This window comes from Bufo gargarizans, chromosome 2, assembly GCF_014858855.1.
Source record: "Bufo gargarizans isolate SCDJY-AF-19 chromosome 2, ASM1485885v1, whole genome shotgun sequence".
Lineage (NCBI taxonomy): Eukaryota > Metazoa > Chordata > Amphibia > Anura > Bufonidae > Bufo > Bufo gargarizans.
Window position 1 is genome coordinate 469,932,664 of NC_058081.1, and position 18,808 is coordinate 469,951,471.

Below are 18,808 nucleotides of genomic sequence, written 5' to 3' on the forward strand. Positions count from 1 at the left end.
GGTTAATTTATTGGGGTTTCCAACATCAAGGACTTCAACTTACTGGTAGAATGGGGGTTCCCGATGCAGTGCCAGCTATGGACTAAGTGACAAGGTGGCCATGCATGTGTATAGTTCTCTCCACTCAGTGCTACAGGAGACAAGCAAGCTTACTCAGCCAACCCTCCACTGAGTGTGGTCGCCTTTAAAGAAGTGGTTGCTCAGGATTAGAATGCTGTTTTCTTCTTAAACAGTGTCCTCTCTGTCCAGAGATTTGTATGGTATTGCAGCTTAGTCCTGTTTCATTAAGTGGCACTGAACCTTCAGTAGCGGGCACAATTTCAATATGAAGAAAGCAGCCATGTTTTTTAATACTGCTCTGCTCCTTTTCCTAGTGATACAGGCACCCCCATTCTCCTTATGTATTGAACATAATACATTTGTGGTATAGCCTATGGACTGTACAGTCCAGTGGCACTCCAGCTGTTGTCAAACGTCAATTCCCAGCACTTCTGAGAAGAGCAAGTGTGCATGCTAGGAGTTGTAGTTTCACAACACCTGGAGTGCTGCGGGTTGCCCACCCCTGGTATAGACTGTCATGTGGATCCTGATTTTTGGATTCATTTTGTGTTATATGGTTCTGTAATTGGGCAAAGGAAAACTGGTGTAACTTCCCAAAACTGTGAGGAACTTTCCCCCTTGCAATATGTTGTATGATATTAATAATTTTTTATTTTCATTATAGGGCTGGCATGATCATATTAATGGCCCAACTCATAAAAGACACCGTCTGCTGCTGCTTGATGTGTACGTATTTTTATTAGATTTGTGTATCTTTATGAAAAATGTCAAGATTTTGCCTGATTTATAAAATAAAGTGGATCTTTATTTGTGGGAAATGTATTCAGCCCCCACAAAACATCCATTAGAGCAGCCAAGATTACACGCCCCTTCCCCCTTATTTTGTTACCTTTTACTATACAAATAAATCAAATGTAAAACCCATTAAGCTGACTGTAGCAAAAAAACATACGTGGATGAACACTCAAAGAAGCGAGTTATTATTTTTTTTTAATCTTCATGCTGGTTTCCTACATGTAAGGGTCCATTCACACGTCTGCATCCGTTCTGCAATTTAGCGGAACAGGTGCGGACCCATTCATTTTCAATGGGGCCGGAATGTGCTATCCGCATTTGCGTTCCGCAAAAAAATAGAACATGTCCTATTCTTGTCCACAATTGCGGACAAGAAAAGGCATTTTCTACGAGAGTGCCGGCAATGTGTGGTCCGCAAAATGCGGAACGCACATTGCCAGTGTCCCTGTTTTGCGGATCCGAAAGGCACATATGGATGTGTGAATGGACCCGAAGGTTGACAGGGGAGAGAGAGAACAGGGCAGATAGTCTCAAGCTGCATCACATAGGAAAACATAGAGACCCTGCAGTGTGAAGGGACAGCAGCCGTGTCACTGATCTCTTAAAGCTGCCCTTACAGAGGACTCGCAGAGTGGTGAGACTGTCCCCTCTCTCTGCAAAGCCAGGCATAATGGGAAATGTAGGATTAAACCACACCTGAGGGAAATGAGGAATCGGGATGCTGACAACCCACAAATTGCACATCAAATAAAACCCATATACACAAGAACCATATTCTTTAATAATGGCCTATTCTGCCCTATATAGGATCTCCCCCCCCCCCCCCCCCCCTTTGCCTAAAGTGCTTCTTTAACGCAAAATGTAATCAACCAATTTAGGGAACAGTCACCAAAACCTGCATACCACTCTCCCCCAAGCCGGGCCACGCTTCAGTTAAACCATGGACGCACGGTCCGTGAAAGCCCAGCCTGCCCTCCTTCTGACACCCAGTGTCATTAGTTGCTATGACGCTGGGCACCTGGCCTTGGTCGTGCCCCCTCCCCCTGCAGCATCTAATGGGTTAAACTTCCGGAATTCAACAGCCATGTTTACAGCTGAACTCCCACTGCCATCTCATGGGGACATTGGGCAGTGCCAAAGAGATATTCTTAATGTATGTCATGATGCAACTGGCGCCTGCTTAGGACAGATTGCTCTGTTATCTTCGCTAAGGGGTTAACTCATTCCTATGGGGCAGAATCTGCTACTCCTAAACCTGAAAAAATTACCCACAAATACAAATTTTTGTCGTTGTACCCCAGTCCTATCTAGCTTTTGGCCTTGGCCACTTGGATGATTATTTACGTCCAAAAGTTGTGTCTGCAGGAAGGTAGACGTATTTCCGAAATAGGGCAGTTTGCCCGTATTTTACATCACTGTTCTAAAGGGTTACATTTTGGGTATGGGCAAATAAGGAAAACTAAAGTGACTTCTTTTTTTTCTTTTTTTCCCAGTTTAAGTGACCCTTCCGTTCTCTCCCAAATGGCAGAATTTCTATCTGCTCCGGTTTTAAATAAGAAAGTTCTATGTGCCCTGAAATAAAAATGGAGTAGACTTAAAAAAATAAATAAAAAAAATCTCTTACAATACAATATCCTAAGGCCGAATGCGCACGACCGTGGAACACGGACGTGAGCGGCCCATGGTATCCCGGCCTGGCATCTTGTTAAAAGCAGGAGCGCACGGCGTCATTGGTTGCTATGACGTTGTGCTCTTCGTGCCACTGCACTACAGTAATACTCGTATAGATCATATGTGTACAGGTCCTTCTAAAAAAAATTGCATATTGTGATAAAGTTCATTATTTTCTGTAATGTACTGATAAACATTAGACTTTCATATATTTTAGATTCATTACACACAACTGAAGTAGTTCAAGCCTTTTATTGTTTTAATATTGATGATTTTGGCATACAGCTCATGAAAACCCAAATTTCCTATCTCAAAAGATTAGCATATTTCATCCAACCAATAAAAGAAGTGTTTCTAATACAAAAAAAGTCAACCTTCAAATAATTATGTTCAGTTATGCACTCAATACTTGGTCGGGAATTCTTTTGCAGAAATGACTGCCTCCATGCCACGCCGCATTGAAGCAATCAGCCTGTGGCACTGCTGAGGGGTTATGGAGGCCCAGGATGCTTCGATAGCGGCCTTAAGCTCATCCAGAGTGTTGGGTCTTGCGTCTCTCAACTTTCTCTTCCCAATATCCCACAGATTCTCTATGGGGTTCAGGTCAGGAGAGTTGGCAGGCCAATTGAGCACAGTAATACCATGGTCAGTAAACCATTTACCAGTGGTTTTGGCACTGTGAGCAGGTGCCAGGTCGTGCTGAAAAATGAAATCTTCATCTCCATAAAGCTTTTCAGCAGATGGAAGCATGAAGTGCTCCAAAATCTCCTGATAGCTAGCTGCATTGACCCTGCCCTTGATAAAACAGTGGACCAACACCAGCAGCTGACATGGCACCCCAGACCATCACTGACTGGGTACTTGACACTGGACTTCAGGCATTTTGGCATTTCCCTCTCCCCAGTCTTCCTCCAGACTCTGGCACCTTGATTTCCGAATGACATGCAACAGTCCAGTGCTGCTTCTCTGTAGCCCAGGTCAGGTGCTTCTGCCGCTGTTTCTGGTTCAAAAGTGGCTTGACCTGGGGAATGCGGCACCTGTAGCCCATTTCCTGCACACGCCTGTACACGGTGGCTCTGGATGTTTCTACTCCAGACTCAGTCCACTGCTTCCGCAGGTCCCCCAAGGTCTGGAATCGGTCCTTCTCCACAATCTTCCTCAGGGTCCGGTCACCTCTTCTCGTTGTGCAGCGTTTTCTGCCACACTTTTTCCTTCCCACAGACTTCCCACTGAGGTGCCTTGATACAGCACTCTGGGAACAGCCTATTCGTTCAGAAATTTCTTTCTGTGTCTTACCCTCTTGCTTGAGGGTGTCAATGATGGCCTTCTGGACAGCAGTCAGGTCGGCAGTCTTACCCATGATTGCGGTTTTGAGTAATGAACCAGGCTGGGAGTTTTTAAAAGCCTCAGGAATCTTTTGCAGGTGTTTAGAGTTAATTAGTTGATTCAGATGATTAGGTTAATAGCTCGTTTAGAGAACCTTTTCATGATATGCTAATATTTTGAGATAGGAATTTGGGGTTTTCATGAGCTGTATGCCAAAATCATCAATATTAAAACAATAAAAGGCTTGAACTACTTCAGTTGGTGTGTAATGAATCTAAAATATATGAAAGTCTAATGTTTATCAGTACATTACAGAAAATAATGAACTTTATCACAATATGCTCATTTTTTGTGAAGGACCCGTATTACTGTACTGCGGCGGCATGAAGCGCACGGCGTCATAGCAACCAATGACGCTGTGCGCTCCAGCTCTCAGCAGGATGCCAGTCCTAAAGGTGATATTTTCCTCTGGGCTTAAAATATCTGAATAGAAGCTGGAAATATGGAGTGTAACATATGACTCATTTTTATTTTTTCCCTTCCTATAATCTAGATATCCAGATTGGAAGGTACATGGAATGTAAGTATCGGCTAACGTGGGCGTGTGAGTGACTGTAAAGGCTTTCTGTGTACACAGCGCCATCACTTGTTGGCACTCTGTATCTGCTAGCCATGCCTTCTTGCATTGTTTTTCCTGTAATGGCCACAGAATGAAAAGTTTATATATGTTTTTACAGGGGAGATTCGACTGTGCTGCGGCAGTCCACAAATCATGCCCCAGGACTACTGGGACCACCACCACCACCCCTGCCGCCTCCACAGTCCTTATTAGCGATGGGCGGCGGACCCGAAGGAAGACGTGTAAACCAAAGGGTTCACCTAGGTTTGTGGGACACGACTGTTCTGTGTAGGGATCTGGAGTCTGTGGAAGCAGTACTCCTCAACAGGCATTCTGTCACCCAGTGACTCCTTGTTTTGTTGATTTTGTTAATCTTATTTTCTGTGTATTTGCCCCTCCTTTAGGCTAGTTTCAGAAGCCACAATAAGGCCCTGCAGAGTTCTACTGAATTTAGATTGATAGGACCCTTTGGAACCTCTAGAGCAGGGATGCCCAACCTGCGACCCTCTAATTGTTGCAAAACTACAACTCCCTGCATGCCCAGACAGACTACAGCAGGACATGGTGGGAGTTGTAGTTTTACAACAGCTGAAGTGCCGCAGGTTGGTCGTCCCTGCTCTAGAGAGACCCTATTTCCCACTCATGACACACTTGCTAAAATGCTACATACCAGCATGCATCGGCCATGTCCATAGACTTCTGTCGACGTAGAGAAACCATTTTTGGCTTTCTGATAAGGTATCCCACAAACAATCCTTATGTCACTGCGCTTCAGCAAAGCTTTTGATCTCTCATATTGACATACCAAAGGCTTTGATTGGTTGGGGTCCAACTGCTGAGACCCCCTCTCCCCACCAATCACTAGATGGAAGAGAAAGCGCTTACACAGCTGAAAGACTGGATCATAGAATTTCTATTGAGGCCATCTTCTACGAGGGGCGAGAGCGCTGTTTTCTCCTTTGTTTAGTGAGTGACATGGTAACACTTCAGAGAGCATGGTGTGCACCAAGCTTGGTCTGAGTATATCCTTACTTGCTTATGTATTTACACTTCAACTGGATTAAGGACTGAACTCAATTTAATGTAAAATGCTGTGATAGTGTCATTTATATTCATGTATTTCAGGTATGGAAGATCGTGGACCAGGACCTGGACCAAGGCGTTTTCAGAGCAGACCGGTATGTACAACTTCATGTAAGACACTTGCAGTGAAGAAAATAACTTACTGGATGCTCCCTGATTTTAGCGTCTTAATATGTACTGTTCAACTTGTTTGGGGTTTATGTTGGGACAGTTTCCGCTGAACCGCATACATATATATATATATATTTTTTTTCATACAGGGAACAGGGAGAGTTGTTCATATCATAAACTTTGAGCGAGGGAGGAACCTGAAGAACCAGCTTCTAAAGCTTGCAGAGCCTTTTGGAGAGATTACCAACCATTTGATTTTAAACAAGATGAATGAGGTATGGATGGCTGGGGGGCCCCTGGCGTGTTTGTATAGTGCAGATTTCCAAAATCTTCAAGCGGCCTGAATATAGGCAAATGTGACAAGTTCTCAAACTTGCATAACTTTGTATGCTGAGAATGTACTCAGATAAGGAAGAGCGTTACTGAACAAACCTTTACTAGATCCTAAAGCTACAATTGTCTTTTATCCTAAAGGCATTCATTGAAATGTCCAATACAGAAGACGCTCTGGCTGTAGTCGATTATTACAGTACTAATCCAGCTCTTGTCATGGGGAAACCTGCTTGTGTCCACCTGTCTCAAAAATATAAGCGTATTAAGGTAAGTTCTCACTATGTCTACATAGTCTGTGTTCAGCTGTGCTGGTCTGGTCATCCGCAGAACGACCTTTTTGTATCGACCTTTTTCTAATGTGACAATTTTCAGAAAAACTACCCAAAAAACTGGTATCGCCGCGTTCGTATTGAGACGCAGAATAGGAACGTTTTGTTTTTGTTTTCATGCATAGTGAACACTGTAATGTCAAAACCCTTGGTGGATTTATATTTATTTATTTTAAATTTAGTCTCAGATTTTCTTTTCCCCCCCCACTCGTTTTCTAATGCAAGACATGGTAAATTAAATGGTGGCATTAAAAAATGCATCTTGTCCTGCCAAAGAAAGACCCTCATATAGTTATGTGATCGGAAAAATGAACTGTCCTATCCTATTTTTTTGGGGGGGCACAAGGTGACTTAAAAAAAAAAGTGAATCGCGCAGTTTTTCTTTTTCTTTTACAGTGTTCACCACATAAAAACTTTCAGTTTATTTAATAACCATCTCCCCCCCCCCCCCCCCCCCCCCCCCCCCCCTTAGGGGTAGAACCTGAGATACTTTAATCCCTTGTCCTATTCACCCTAATAGATCTCTATTAGGGTGATAGGATCTTACACTGTCCCTGTGCTCTGTGCACACAGCAGCATGGAGCTGACCATGGCAGCCAGGGCTTCGGTAGCATCCTGGCTGCCATGGTAACCGATCACAACCAGGGGGTGGGGGGAGGGAGGGCGGACAGACTGCACCACCAATGATGATTAACGTTTAATATACAAATAGTCGGTGGCAGAAACGCCTTGCTGGCACCCGACCTCTGACAGGGTGCTGCGATCAGCATCAGTTAAAACCTCATGTGCAGCACCTGAGGGGTTAATTGCTACAGATCGCAGCACCCTGTCAGAGGCCGGGTGCCAGCAATGTGTTTCTGCCGCCGGCTGTATTTGTATATTAAACGTTAATCATCATTTGGGGTGCAGTGGCCACAGCCCCCCCTCCTCCCCTCTGCGCTGCTCTCATGGGTGGCAGCGGCACAAGGGTAGGGAGAAACTGCTTCCTTCTCCCCATGCTGCTGAGGGAACATGGCTGCGCTGATAGCAGCGTGCTCATGTTCTGATACTGTGCTGTGCAGTAGCACAGCCTAGTCTCGATTTAAAAGGCAAATGCCTGTATCGAAAGTTAACAACCCTACATTACTTCTGTGAGGTCTCCTGTGCTGCTGCCTCTTTTATATATGAAACATGGTAATAGAGGAGCAGGATCTTCTCTTCTGTATGTTTGTGAGACATACTAACGACTGTTCGCAATCCACTGGCTCCGAGACAACTTGGATTTAGGGAGATATTGGTGCAAATAATGGTTAGTGTTATTTCTCATGTCAGCACACCATCACTAATTCTGGAATGGCAAGTACACTTCAAAATCTGGGAAACGGTATTCAATTATTGTACTTTATTCTCTTTAGAAGGCAGTAGTAAAGCCTGAAACAAAGCCTGAACCAAAGAAACAAGAAACTGGCAGTGTTGTGCATCTTAGTAAGCTACCCAGTTATGGCTACACAGATTCTGCACTCATTAGTCTTGCCGAGAGCTTTGGGAAAGTAAATACCTATATTCTGATGAGAGTGAGGAATCAGGTAAGTGTACAGAAGGTTGTCGTTAGGTAATTTTCATGTTTCTTCCGCAATATTAATGTGTTTTTTTTTTTTTTTTGTGTTTAGGCTTTTATTGAAATGGAGAGGGTGGAAGATGCTCAGGACATGGTGAAGCGTTGTGAAATAGTCCCTCTAGTGTTCCAGGGAAAGACATTGAAAGTAGACTTGTCTGAAAGATACAAGAAGCTGGTTTTAAGGGTAAGCTGTGCGATGTTGCTGTAAACTTTACTTTTGTGTATTTGTATTAGAGAGGGCACAAGAATGTAGTAAAGGTAATCCATTCTGAGTGGATTCTGCTTCATACCAGTGCCGAAGGTCTCGTCCACACTTGCCTCCAGTCCACCATTTTTCTGCAGTTTTTCATAATCGTGGCAGTACACTGCCTTGTATCTGCCCTACCCATGTCTTGTATCCCAAGGAGCCCCTCGTGGCTCACGTCTGGTGATTTCACTATTTGATCCCAGGGATGTCCAACCTGCGGCCCTCCAGCTGTTGCAAAACAACTCCTCTCAACATGCCTGACCAGACTACAGCTATTAGGGCAGGCTGGGAGTTGTAGTTTTGCAACACCTGGAGGGCCGCAGGTTGAGCATCCCTGGGATAAGGAAAGAGGCCCTGATGACCTCAATTTTTGCTGAGCATCCTAAGGGGTTGTATAACATCAGCAGATTATCTGACCAATTTCTGTCCAATCAGACCAATAGTTGGGGTGTGTGTGTAGTTGACCATCTGACCAATGATTGGTCAGAAAATCTGTTGGTGTAATACAGCCCTAAGAGGTTGGATCTAGATCCTAAAGAGAATGTCATAAAAAAATTACCTATTGTCTAAATCTCATTTTTATATCTATTTAAAAACAAAAAAGCATAAAATGTTGCAGTTTTCGCACTGGCCTCTAAGGCCTCGTTCACACCAGCGTTCAGCCTTTCCGTTCTCCTGCTCCGTTATAGGAGCAGGAGAACGGAAAGGACGGATTGGGCACATAACTGAGGCGAGCGGAGCCTACGGACCCCATAGACTATAATGGGGTCTGTTAGGTTTACGCTCAGAAAATGATTTTGCAGCGGAGACAAAAGTCCTGCATGCACTTGGTGCCACTTCAGAGCTGAACCTGGACATATCCCCAATTTCACCCAGGCAGCCCCACGGATATGAGCATTGGAGCATTTCATGTTCCGATGCCTCCTTTGCCCTGTGCTGAATTGCAGAGGGAAAATGTTTGTTTTTTTGTTTTTCGGAGAGCCAGTGATATAACAGGCTCTCCATTGGGACTGCTAGCCGGAATCTCCGCTTAGCCGTGAGCCTGGTGTCACTGGCACTGATGGGTGAACTTTAGCACTGCTCTTGCCTGTAAAATGGCTAGGGCAGCCCTAAAACCTGCCTGTCTGTGCCAGTGACGTTACCAGCAACACTGCTAAGTGGGAGCCTCCACCTAGCAGTGTGAAATAAGCAAACGAGCCCTTGCCATGCACTATCCAGGGCAACGGAGAGCATTAAATGCTCTGATGCTTGTTTTATGGCTGCCGGAGGGGTGAAAATGGAGAGATATCCAGGTTCAGCTATGAACCTGGATAACCCCGTGAAGGTGAATTTTGATGGGCCAAATGAGCAGCCGATTGTCCAGAAGGAAGCGTTCAGTGAAGGAGACAGCACGTTTACATACAGCCATCTTCACTGTATGAGGGCGAGGGGTCCTCATACAGAATCCTGGTTTCTGAGCAGCAGATCATGGTTTAGACCACACAATCTGTCTGCATGAACGACAGGATCTCCTAATGAACAAACGTTTTGTGCGTTCATCAGGTGATCGGCACATTTAGACAGCCAGATCTGGACGAATATTGGTGTCTCTAGTGTGTACAGATCACTTTACTGCAGTTGCTGCTTCCGCCATTCACAATGGGCGATTGTCAAATCTTCTCTATTCTTTCCTCTGCACGGGTCAGAGTATGGCTAGAAAACTTTCCCATAGATGTCAATCCATTGTGTCTCTGGAATATAAATACGTTTTTCTTAATGCTTTCTAAATGTTTTTAAGAACAGATCAGGCAAAATGGCCTCCCCCCATAATCATGTTCAGGAAAGAGAATAAAGTAATCTGTAATCAGAAAAAAAAAATGTTATCTGGGTTTAACTGCCAGAAAAAAAAGACGGCGCCGCAATTTTTTAAAGGGGTTGTCCGGGATCAAACTTATTTTTTTTTTAAATAAAGCTTACTCACCGTTACTAGACGAGTCAATGTTCCCCAGATGTTTTTAAGTAGCTTTTATACTACAGCATGGAGCTATGCTGTAGTGTATAAAAGCTGCCTAAAAACATCTGGGGAACATTGACTCGTCTAGTAACGGTGAGTAAGCTTTATTTTAAAAAAAAAGTTTGATCCCAGACAACCCCTTTCAAAAATTGCAGCGCCGTCCCTTTTTTTTTTTTTTTTTTTTTTTTTCTCTTCTGGCAGTTAAAACCAGATAACACTTTTTTTTTCTGATTACAGATTACTTTATTCTCTTTCCTGAACAGTCCCCAACAGATTGTTTATGTATGCCATCACTTCCTGCCGCACCACACTGGGTCCCAGCGCAGCATTTCCCGGTTTCTACATTCTAACATTGCATCCCTGCGCCCGCCCCCTCATGCATATTCATGACTCATGCACATTACATGGGAGGAGTTTTCTATGCTAACTAGCATAGTGATCTGCCTCCATTCCTTATAAAGCTCCATGCCCAGTGCCAGCCTAGTTACCGCCCCTCCATCCACTCTGCATAATTACTTAGGCTGCCAGTGACATCACCGGGCTCCCTGAGCAGCGGAAGAGGAGGCTTTGCTCGCCTGCCAGGGACCCGGTACGTCACTGAGAACAAGAAAACAGTCACTTTCGGCCAAGAATTTATTGGATGAAAGTGGGGCTTGGGAAATATGTGCAAAAGGTAGTACATGCATGTTTGTAATGTGTAAGGCAGTCTAGTACTATTAGACCAATCCTGGACAACCTCTTGTAAGTGGTTTACTTTACCTTGATTTATCTTCTGCAATGAGACATCTGTTTTGTATTTGGCTTTCTTTAGCTTGTTGGCAAATTTGTATTAATTTGAGCTCTTCTTCTCTCCAGATCCCAAACAAACTTATTGAGCAAAAAGAAAAGAGCCGGTAAGTTCCAATTTGTAATGGCCGGACTGGTCAAGACAAGTATGGCAGTCTTCCAGATTCTACAATATCCTGTTAGTTTGCACGATGAGACTTCTGCAGTTACCAAGTATATTTAAAGGGAAATTTAAACTGTTCTTCTGAAATTCAGCTGCTAGTTTAGAGTTTAAAACTGGGAACGGGTCCTAAAAACGTCTGTATGAAGCCTTGGGTAGTGTAAGGTGGCCATAGACAGAATAGGTATGCCGGTGAGCAGCTGCCAAACACTTGTGATGCCTTCTTCATCTGTCCTGGTTATAGCCAGAGAAGACTGATCAGAATGCCCCATCTTAACTGGAGTAACCTTATGCTGGGTAATACATCTGACTGCAGCTGCCAATACAGGGCGGATACTGCAACCAGATTTCTCACAGTTCAGAGAGCTGTCTAAATCCCTTTAAATTAGGTGTTCCTTCTGGACCACAAGCCAGATTCTTCCGTAGCAGGATGGATGATGGTTGCCACCTTACTTTATCAAAGGTTTGTCATTCCTGCTAATTTTTTTTCATATATAGAAAGAGAAGTCATTCTCCAGACCGCAAAGCTGGTGTCAAAGAGAAGCAGAAAAAGACAGAGACTAGTGAGACTACCGAAGGCGATGGTGAAGGTCAGACCACTTCTGAAGACGTCACGGCTGATGATACCGTTCACACTTCTGAGGAGACAGATATAGTGACTGATTCTTGTGAACCTGAGCTTGTTGAGGAGGATGAGGAGGAGGAGGAAGAAGAAGCTGCTGCTCTCCTAGAAACCAGTAGCTCTGTGGCTGATGATGAAGTACTAGAGGATAATGAAGAAGAGGAAAAAGATGAGGGAGAAGACCAAACTGAGGCGCAGGAATCTCTCTCTTCAGTTGCCTCTGGGAATGTCGCTGAGGAGACTCGAAAGGTACACATTAGTTATGTAGTGTGAGGGATATTTGAGCTGTTTCATGTCTCTAGAATCTTACTAGCACTTGTAAGCTGCAATTGCTGTCCATCGGCCATCATGGCATTGTGTGTCTAACTCTGAGACTTTCACTTCCCTCCAGTGGCACTCAAAGGATATGAGGGCAGTTAATGCTGAGGGGGCAAGGCCTTGTTACATAGTGTGCTGACATTGCATTAACTTCACACAGCCTGACGGAACATTTCATGTACGACCATTGTATTTGTCTATTCTAGAGCAGGAACTCTGCTCTTCAGTAGATGGTGATGATGCGATCCTGCTCCCTGTTTCCCTCAGGCTGCTTAGCCATGACTACATATCGCACCCAGGATAGCATCATTACTCGAGTTCCTGCTCTAAAATGGGTAGTAATATAGTGCTTGTAGATGTAATATGATGTTGGGTTGAGCAGCCTCACAACAAATCTCTGCAGTGTGAAGTGAATGCAGTATAACGAGGCCCTGTCCCCTCACCTTCCAGCTGCTGTACAATTGGAGGCAACCTGTCTTAGTTACGTTCTAGGATGGGTATGCTGGTTGCCATGTTTATACCATTCTTAGAGAACCCCCTTAAGAGGTTTTATTGAGGCCTCATGCACATGACTGAACTTCTATAGTGTGCTATGTGATTTCAAAACAGTGCATTGGTCCATACAAGTTAGTGGGATATAGATTAGTCTGCCCGATCCATGAATCTCAATGCATGTCCTATTGTCAATTTTGGTGGAGAATAGCCCTTTCTTTTGATTGAAATGAGGGGGAAAAGACTGTCCAGTTTTTAACTTCTTTTTTTTTTTTTTTGTGTGTGTGAATCAAAAATCTGATAGGGCTGTGTGTGAGGCCTTTTATAAAAGTTTGATTATTTGTAGCAAATATGATCCTTATGTAGAATAATATAAATTGGGTGTTTTGCTATGGATGGTCCATGATAGTCTGCCTAAGGGCACATGCGCACAAACTTATTATCTTTCAGTGTCGGAATGCACATGGACAACCTTCTTTTTTTTTTTCTTTTTTTTTTTTTTTTTTTGCGGACTGCAAAATACATACGGTTGTGTGCATGAGCCCTAATACAGTGAATTAATAGAAATGACCTGTTTACTACTTTCAGGGAGCTTCTAAGTTTTCTGGGCACATAGATGATTTTGTTACTCTTGATGAGATCGGTGATGAAGAGGATTCGGGTAAGCTGAAATCTGCTGCGAAGTCTGCTGAAGAGACGACTAAACTGGAATGCACAAGTGTGGAAGAAGAGACTGAGCAAGAAAATGAAGCCGAGCCAGAAGAGGAAGAAAATGAGACCTGCGAAATGCCCCCCGCCTCAGTATCTGAGACCGCTCAGGCCAGTGTAAGCACAGCTGAAACAACCCCTATAGCGGCATTATCTATGGATTATGATCTTGGCCCATATCAGCCCAACAATCCTGTTGGTAAGTATACATACATAATCTTTCAAGTCTAAGCCTTCATGCACACATCAGGGCAAATTTAGGAAGCTGTGCCCTTAGCACCCAATTACAAGTGACAGATGTGCTGTGATTGGGTGATATGGGCAACAATTTTTTTTATTTTATTTTTTGGGCCGGTTTCATAAATCTGTCCCATAGTCTCTGCGGTTCTGTACTATGGAGCCATAGGCTCCATATGTCTGCCTGGTATGGTGCTGTATTATGGAGGCCTCCCCTAGAAGTAATGCTCCTAATTGACTACCCAACACCTGTATGAAAGCTGTGCACTACAGAACAGTACTAGTTTCCTCCTGTAGGGGGCCTATTAGACTGCATGATTATTGGGACCAAGCATTTATAAGAGCTCATTAGCTATAATTGGCATGTATAATTGTGCAAATGCTTGTTTATCAGCTGGAGGAAAGATGCCCAATTATCAGCAGCACATCTCCTTGTGTAAATAGGGATGTACTGCCAATAATGAATAGAACAAAATGAGCAAATCATCCCCCCCACGTTCTATTTGCATCAGCCTGTGTAATCAGGTTGGTGCAAACGAGTGCCAGTGAATGTCATATTATCGATCAGCGCTCATACTGCCCGTAAATCCAAATGCCACCTTAGGTTTCTCATTACTAACTTCTATTTAGTGTTAATTTTAATTTTTTGTTTTCCCAGGAGTGGATTTTGTGGTTCCCAAGACTGGTTTCTACTGCAAGCTATGTTGTTTGTTCTATACCAATGAAGATGTGGCAAAGGTTACCCATTGCAGTACTTTACCCCACTACCAGAAACTGAAGGTATGTATTAGGTTACTTTATTGCTTTATTGTGTGTGTGTATATATATATAATATTTATTTTATTTTTTCTCCATATCCCATAAGCAAAATCGTTGGAAATTTGCAGATCAGTGGCAATTAATCCTTGCAGAATGAGTATGCTGCAGATTTTCAGCTCCACTGCATGCTTATTATGCTGGAGCTTTGTTGTGGAATTTACCTTTTTAGATTTCATACCTTGCAATACATAGAGAAAAATCTGCATATAACACATGCAGAGTAAAACCCAAGTCTAAAGTCTGTACCTGCCCAATGTGACAGGCACAGGGATGAATTCTGGTAAGCAAGCCAGGTCTCGGTAACTAACACCTTTCTGCCCAACTTAGAGCAACACTGAACCTAGAAATGAATGCAAACCGTAAACAAGTCTTATAATTGCCCTCAGTTTGTCTACAGCATTTTCTGCATTCTGGCAGTCTTGTAGAAATCCTGCCGGGAATACGAGTAAGGCTACTTTCACACTAGCGTTCGAGCGGATCCGTTCTGAACGGATCCGCTCATATTAATGCAGACGGTGGCTCCGTTCAGAACGGATCCGCTTGAAGATTGAGCCATATGGTATCATCTTCAAGCGCATCCGTCCCCATTGACTAACATTATAAGTCGGAACGGATCCGCACGGCCAGGTGGACACCCGAACGCTGCTTGCAGCGTTCAGGTGTCCGCTCACTGAGCGGAGGCTGAGCGCTGGCAGACGGATGCATTCTCAGTGGATCCGCCTCCACTGAGAATGCATTAGGGCCAGACGGCTGCGTTCAGGGCCGCTTGTGAGCCCCTTCAAACGGAGCTCACGAGCGGACACCTGAACGCAGGTGTGAAAGCAGCCTTAATCTGCTCATATCCTCCATCTTTGACTGTAATCTTTTTGTCCTACAGCAGACCGGGCACAGCAGGGAGGCTCTTGCACAAGCCAGTTGTCTTACAGCTTATCAGAGAACTGGGAGGGACCATGGATGATTTCTTAAGACACAAGCATTGCTTTATCTGCTTCTCAGTTTTAACTTTGAGATGAATTGAAGGATATTTTTTGTTTAGTGCTCCCATCTGTAGTTGTCCCATGTGAACATAGGTGCATGTCTCGCCTCCAGAACCTGCACGTCCCTCTAGAATGGGGCCAGGTCTTGCCTGGAATGGAGTGATGACTGTGTATACACAGCTTATTTTATCCTTGTCTGTGGATGTTCCAAAAATAAATGAGTAAGCACACCCTGCCATTTTCAGAAGCCCTGTAGAAGTGGAGAGGGACGCACGCATGTTTCCATTTCGATCCCCGTTGTAGAGAGCCGTACTGGTCCCACCTATCATACATCCAGAGGCCTTAATGTCCAAATAGTACAACCCCTTTAACTCATGCCATGCCATGTTCCAAACTTTCAAGAGTAGGCATAGAGCAGCAAATGGGTCAAATATGGATAGTTGATGGTGTTTGTTTTTATTCCATTTTTGAGAATTTACCATATTTGAGTTTTTTATTTTTCCCATTTTTCTTTTCTAGAAACTTCTCAACAAGATGGCGAAGAATTCAGAGAATAAAAACTAAAGGCTACAAAAAAAACTGTTTTCATCTGATTCTGTTTAGTTTGCAACATGACAAGCTAGGGCTTTATGTTAGTCTGCCAAGTACATAGTGTCTGGGCAACAATGTCTTTTGACCTGGTGCAGGTTTACATATCCAAACCTTGGAATCAGATGCGGGAGATACAGCAATGTGTCATCCTGCATCTGACTCCCACATGCAAATCGGAGCCAACCTTCCATGAGACCTCGCATCACTGGAACATCTTAATATTGCGATATTGTTGCCCAGCATCTTGGGAAGCCTTGGCATACTCTGCATGCAGCACTAGCTAAATGTTTTTGTTTTTAAAGTACTTTGACTGCACTCAGTGTGGGTTGTTTGTGTTTTTTTTTTTTTTTTGTTTTTTGTTTTTTTTTTAAGACCAATAGATCAGGTTTTATAAAGGTAAACGTGACTGTTCTTTTGTCATAGGAAACCAAAGGTGGTTTCTCAAATGTGTAACCCACTCTCCAAAAGTGCAAAATGGCATGTAGCCATGTTGAGAACCCACTGTCTGCTTCAAAAATACTCAATATTCAGATTTTAGTTTTGAAGCAGAATTTCATGGAGATTTATGCTTATAGGAGTATTCCAGTTATCATAAGTCATCGACGAGATGGGGGATAATTAAGATCGCCTGGAATCCTACAGGTTGGACCCCCACCAATTGTGAGAACTGAGATCCCGTACCCCTCGGAGACATCTGAAGTGAACAGAGTGGCCGGTGGGGCTTCTTTCATCTCTGTGGAGGGTCTGGAAATAGCAGAGTGCTTGTTGAGATGAATGGAGCGGCAGTGTGTGTTGTCAACCTGCAGCCTTGTTCCTATCAGGGGTACAGGGTCTCTGTTCTTGTGATCAATGGGGTCCCGAAGGTGCATAAGGGATACCTTGTCACAACTGAAATACCGCTTTAATTCCATTGTTAGGTTTGTGAACACTGAAGGGAAATGCATTACATGTCTTACTGCAGTGATGAACGTCTGAGCTTCCAACAAGGGCTATTTTGTGCCAGTCCCCACATGAAAACACTTTGGCATCAGCTTGTGTGAAAGAGCCCATTCGGGTAATCTGCTGCGTGAAAGACAGCCAAGCCGCGCTCTGGACAGCAGAAACATGGAGCATTAACATGATTGATAATGCTCTTTGCCTCTCTGTGATCTTTTTACTATGAAATCAGTGACTTTCATCTCTCTGTGATTTTGTAGTAAAAAGGTCAGAGGCACGGAGCATTATCAATCATGTTAATTCTGTGTCTTTGCCATCCAGAGCGCGGCTTGGCTCTTTCACGCAGCGGATTACCCGCACCGCATCCGCTCATGTGAAAAGACCTTACTGTTTCTGTACTCTGGATCTTCAGTGTTGCACAGGGCATCATAGCAACTAATCTTTTTAAATATGGGCATTAAGTGTTATGGAGACTGTCACAACAAACCTTAAAGGGGCTGTTTATTCTCCCCCCCCCCTTCCAGAAATTGTGCTTCTCTTGACCATTGGCTGGTATTGCAGCTGATTCTCATGTGTAGCAGTGCTAGATGCATTCCAAGGTCATGAGTGGTGCACCCCCCCCTGTACACTCACACACACTCTAGTCCCTTACTTTAATCCAGGGGTCAGCAATCCCTGACACTCCAGCTGTGGTGAAACTACAATTCCCAGCAAGTTCTCAACTCTCATAGAAGTTGGCTGTTCTCAACTCTCATAGAAGTGAATGGAGCTTGCTGGGAGCTGTAGCTTAATAACAGCTGGACTGCCAGAGGTTGCTGGCTCCTGCTGTTGCCTTTCAGGTGAAAACCTATTAAAAGTTGAGTACCCTTAATTGTTTTTCTGAATATTCACATGCAGCAAATCCATGCCATTCATTTTGAACATGGTGGTTTCTGCATCTGGTTCGGGGATTCTGGCAAGACTCAGGATCTGCAGCGTCAGAGGACAGATTCATGTGTTTTCTAGGTGTTTAGGTACGCTGTAACCAGGCACTGAGTGATGATCAGTATTCACATGGCACTGAATTGCAGTAGATTGATCTCCTGGTAGAGCTGAATTATTAGATGTTAGCGAGCAATTTGAATGAGCTTTACGCTGAAGTGTTAAATTTGCGTAGAAACGGCACATCTAAAGCAAACGTTTGAATGTCCTTTTCGAATTTGTTTTTTACGGCCAAATGCCATATGTCTGGAAACAGTGTTGCCCTTAACTGGAGCTGTAAAAAAAAAATAAGTGAACATACCATAGTATTCCAGTTGTCGTGCTTAGAATTTAGATCAATCTTCATGTATTCATTTAGAAGCGTTCTGAATAAATCACATCTTGTATTTTACCTCCAAACTGTGTTCTGTTTTTTGTATTTTTATTTTAATCAATCTGGCTTTTTATCTGCATAAAGTAAAGCAGAAGAGGGTCCTTTGGCCAGATGCTGGTATTACACACCTTGGCCATGTGTGCATTTTGTATATGAGGCGGAGGAGCATGGCGCCCTTTTAAAGTGCATCCATTGTTCACATAGTATAAACGATAATACAGAAGATGGCTCTTCAGAAGCAGCGGGGTACATTAGGCAGCATGTAAACAATGGTTCTCGAAGTTGTGTTGGATGTAGGAAAAATGGTTAAGGGTAAGGATACATTCACATAACATTTATTTAAAAGATAACTGTCATCATTTTTTATTTGCTAGTTTATTACAGCTAGGCATGTATACTTGAGTTACTTTGTCAATGACTGCCAAAAGATCTGTAATTACCTTAATGAAAGCTGTTATGTCTCCTGTCCCTTTCCACTGCTCCCTTAAAAGCTATGGCTAATCTGTCTCCAGCTAGGAAGACAGAGGGGCGGTCCTTCACACTGCATGCCTGCATTAGGCTTAAGAGTGAGGAGGCGTGTCTCTCAGTAATCCAATCTGATTGGCTGTCAGGAAGCTGCTGGCTACAGCAAGTTTGTATGTGAC

General features: G+C 43.7%; 1 protein-coding gene across 2 annotated transcripts in view; it reads left to right on the forward strand.

Moving 5' to 3' along the window:
• Positions 1-17,019, forward strand: part of MATR3 (matrin 3) — a 31,917-nt gene extending 14,898 nt beyond the window's left edge. For both annotated transcript variants that reach the window (XM_044281070.1, XM_044281069.1), the window contains exons 3-15: positions 725-786; positions 4,406-4,432; positions 4,590-4,735; positions 5,597-5,649; positions 5,815-5,940; positions 6,140-6,265; positions 7,722-7,892; positions 7,977-8,108; positions 11,020-11,057; positions 11,609-11,981; positions 13,131-13,449; positions 14,146-14,267; positions 15,803-17,019. In XM_044281070.1, coding sequence (XP_044137005.1) covers positions 725-786; positions 4,406-4,432; positions 4,590-4,735; positions 5,597-5,649; positions 5,815-5,940; positions 6,140-6,265; positions 7,722-7,892; positions 7,977-8,108; positions 11,020-11,057; positions 11,609-11,981; positions 13,131-13,449; positions 14,146-14,267; positions 15,803-15,847 — 1,740 coding nt within the window. In that variant the 3' untranslated portion in view covers positions 15,848-17,019. The remainder of the gene's footprint in view (positions 1-724; positions 787-4,405; positions 4,433-4,589; positions 4,736-5,596; positions 5,650-5,814; positions 5,941-6,139; positions 6,266-7,721; positions 7,893-7,976; positions 8,109-11,019; positions 11,058-11,608; positions 11,982-13,130; positions 13,450-14,145; positions 14,268-15,802) is intronic.
• Positions 17,020-18,808: the final 1,789 nt, after the last annotated feature.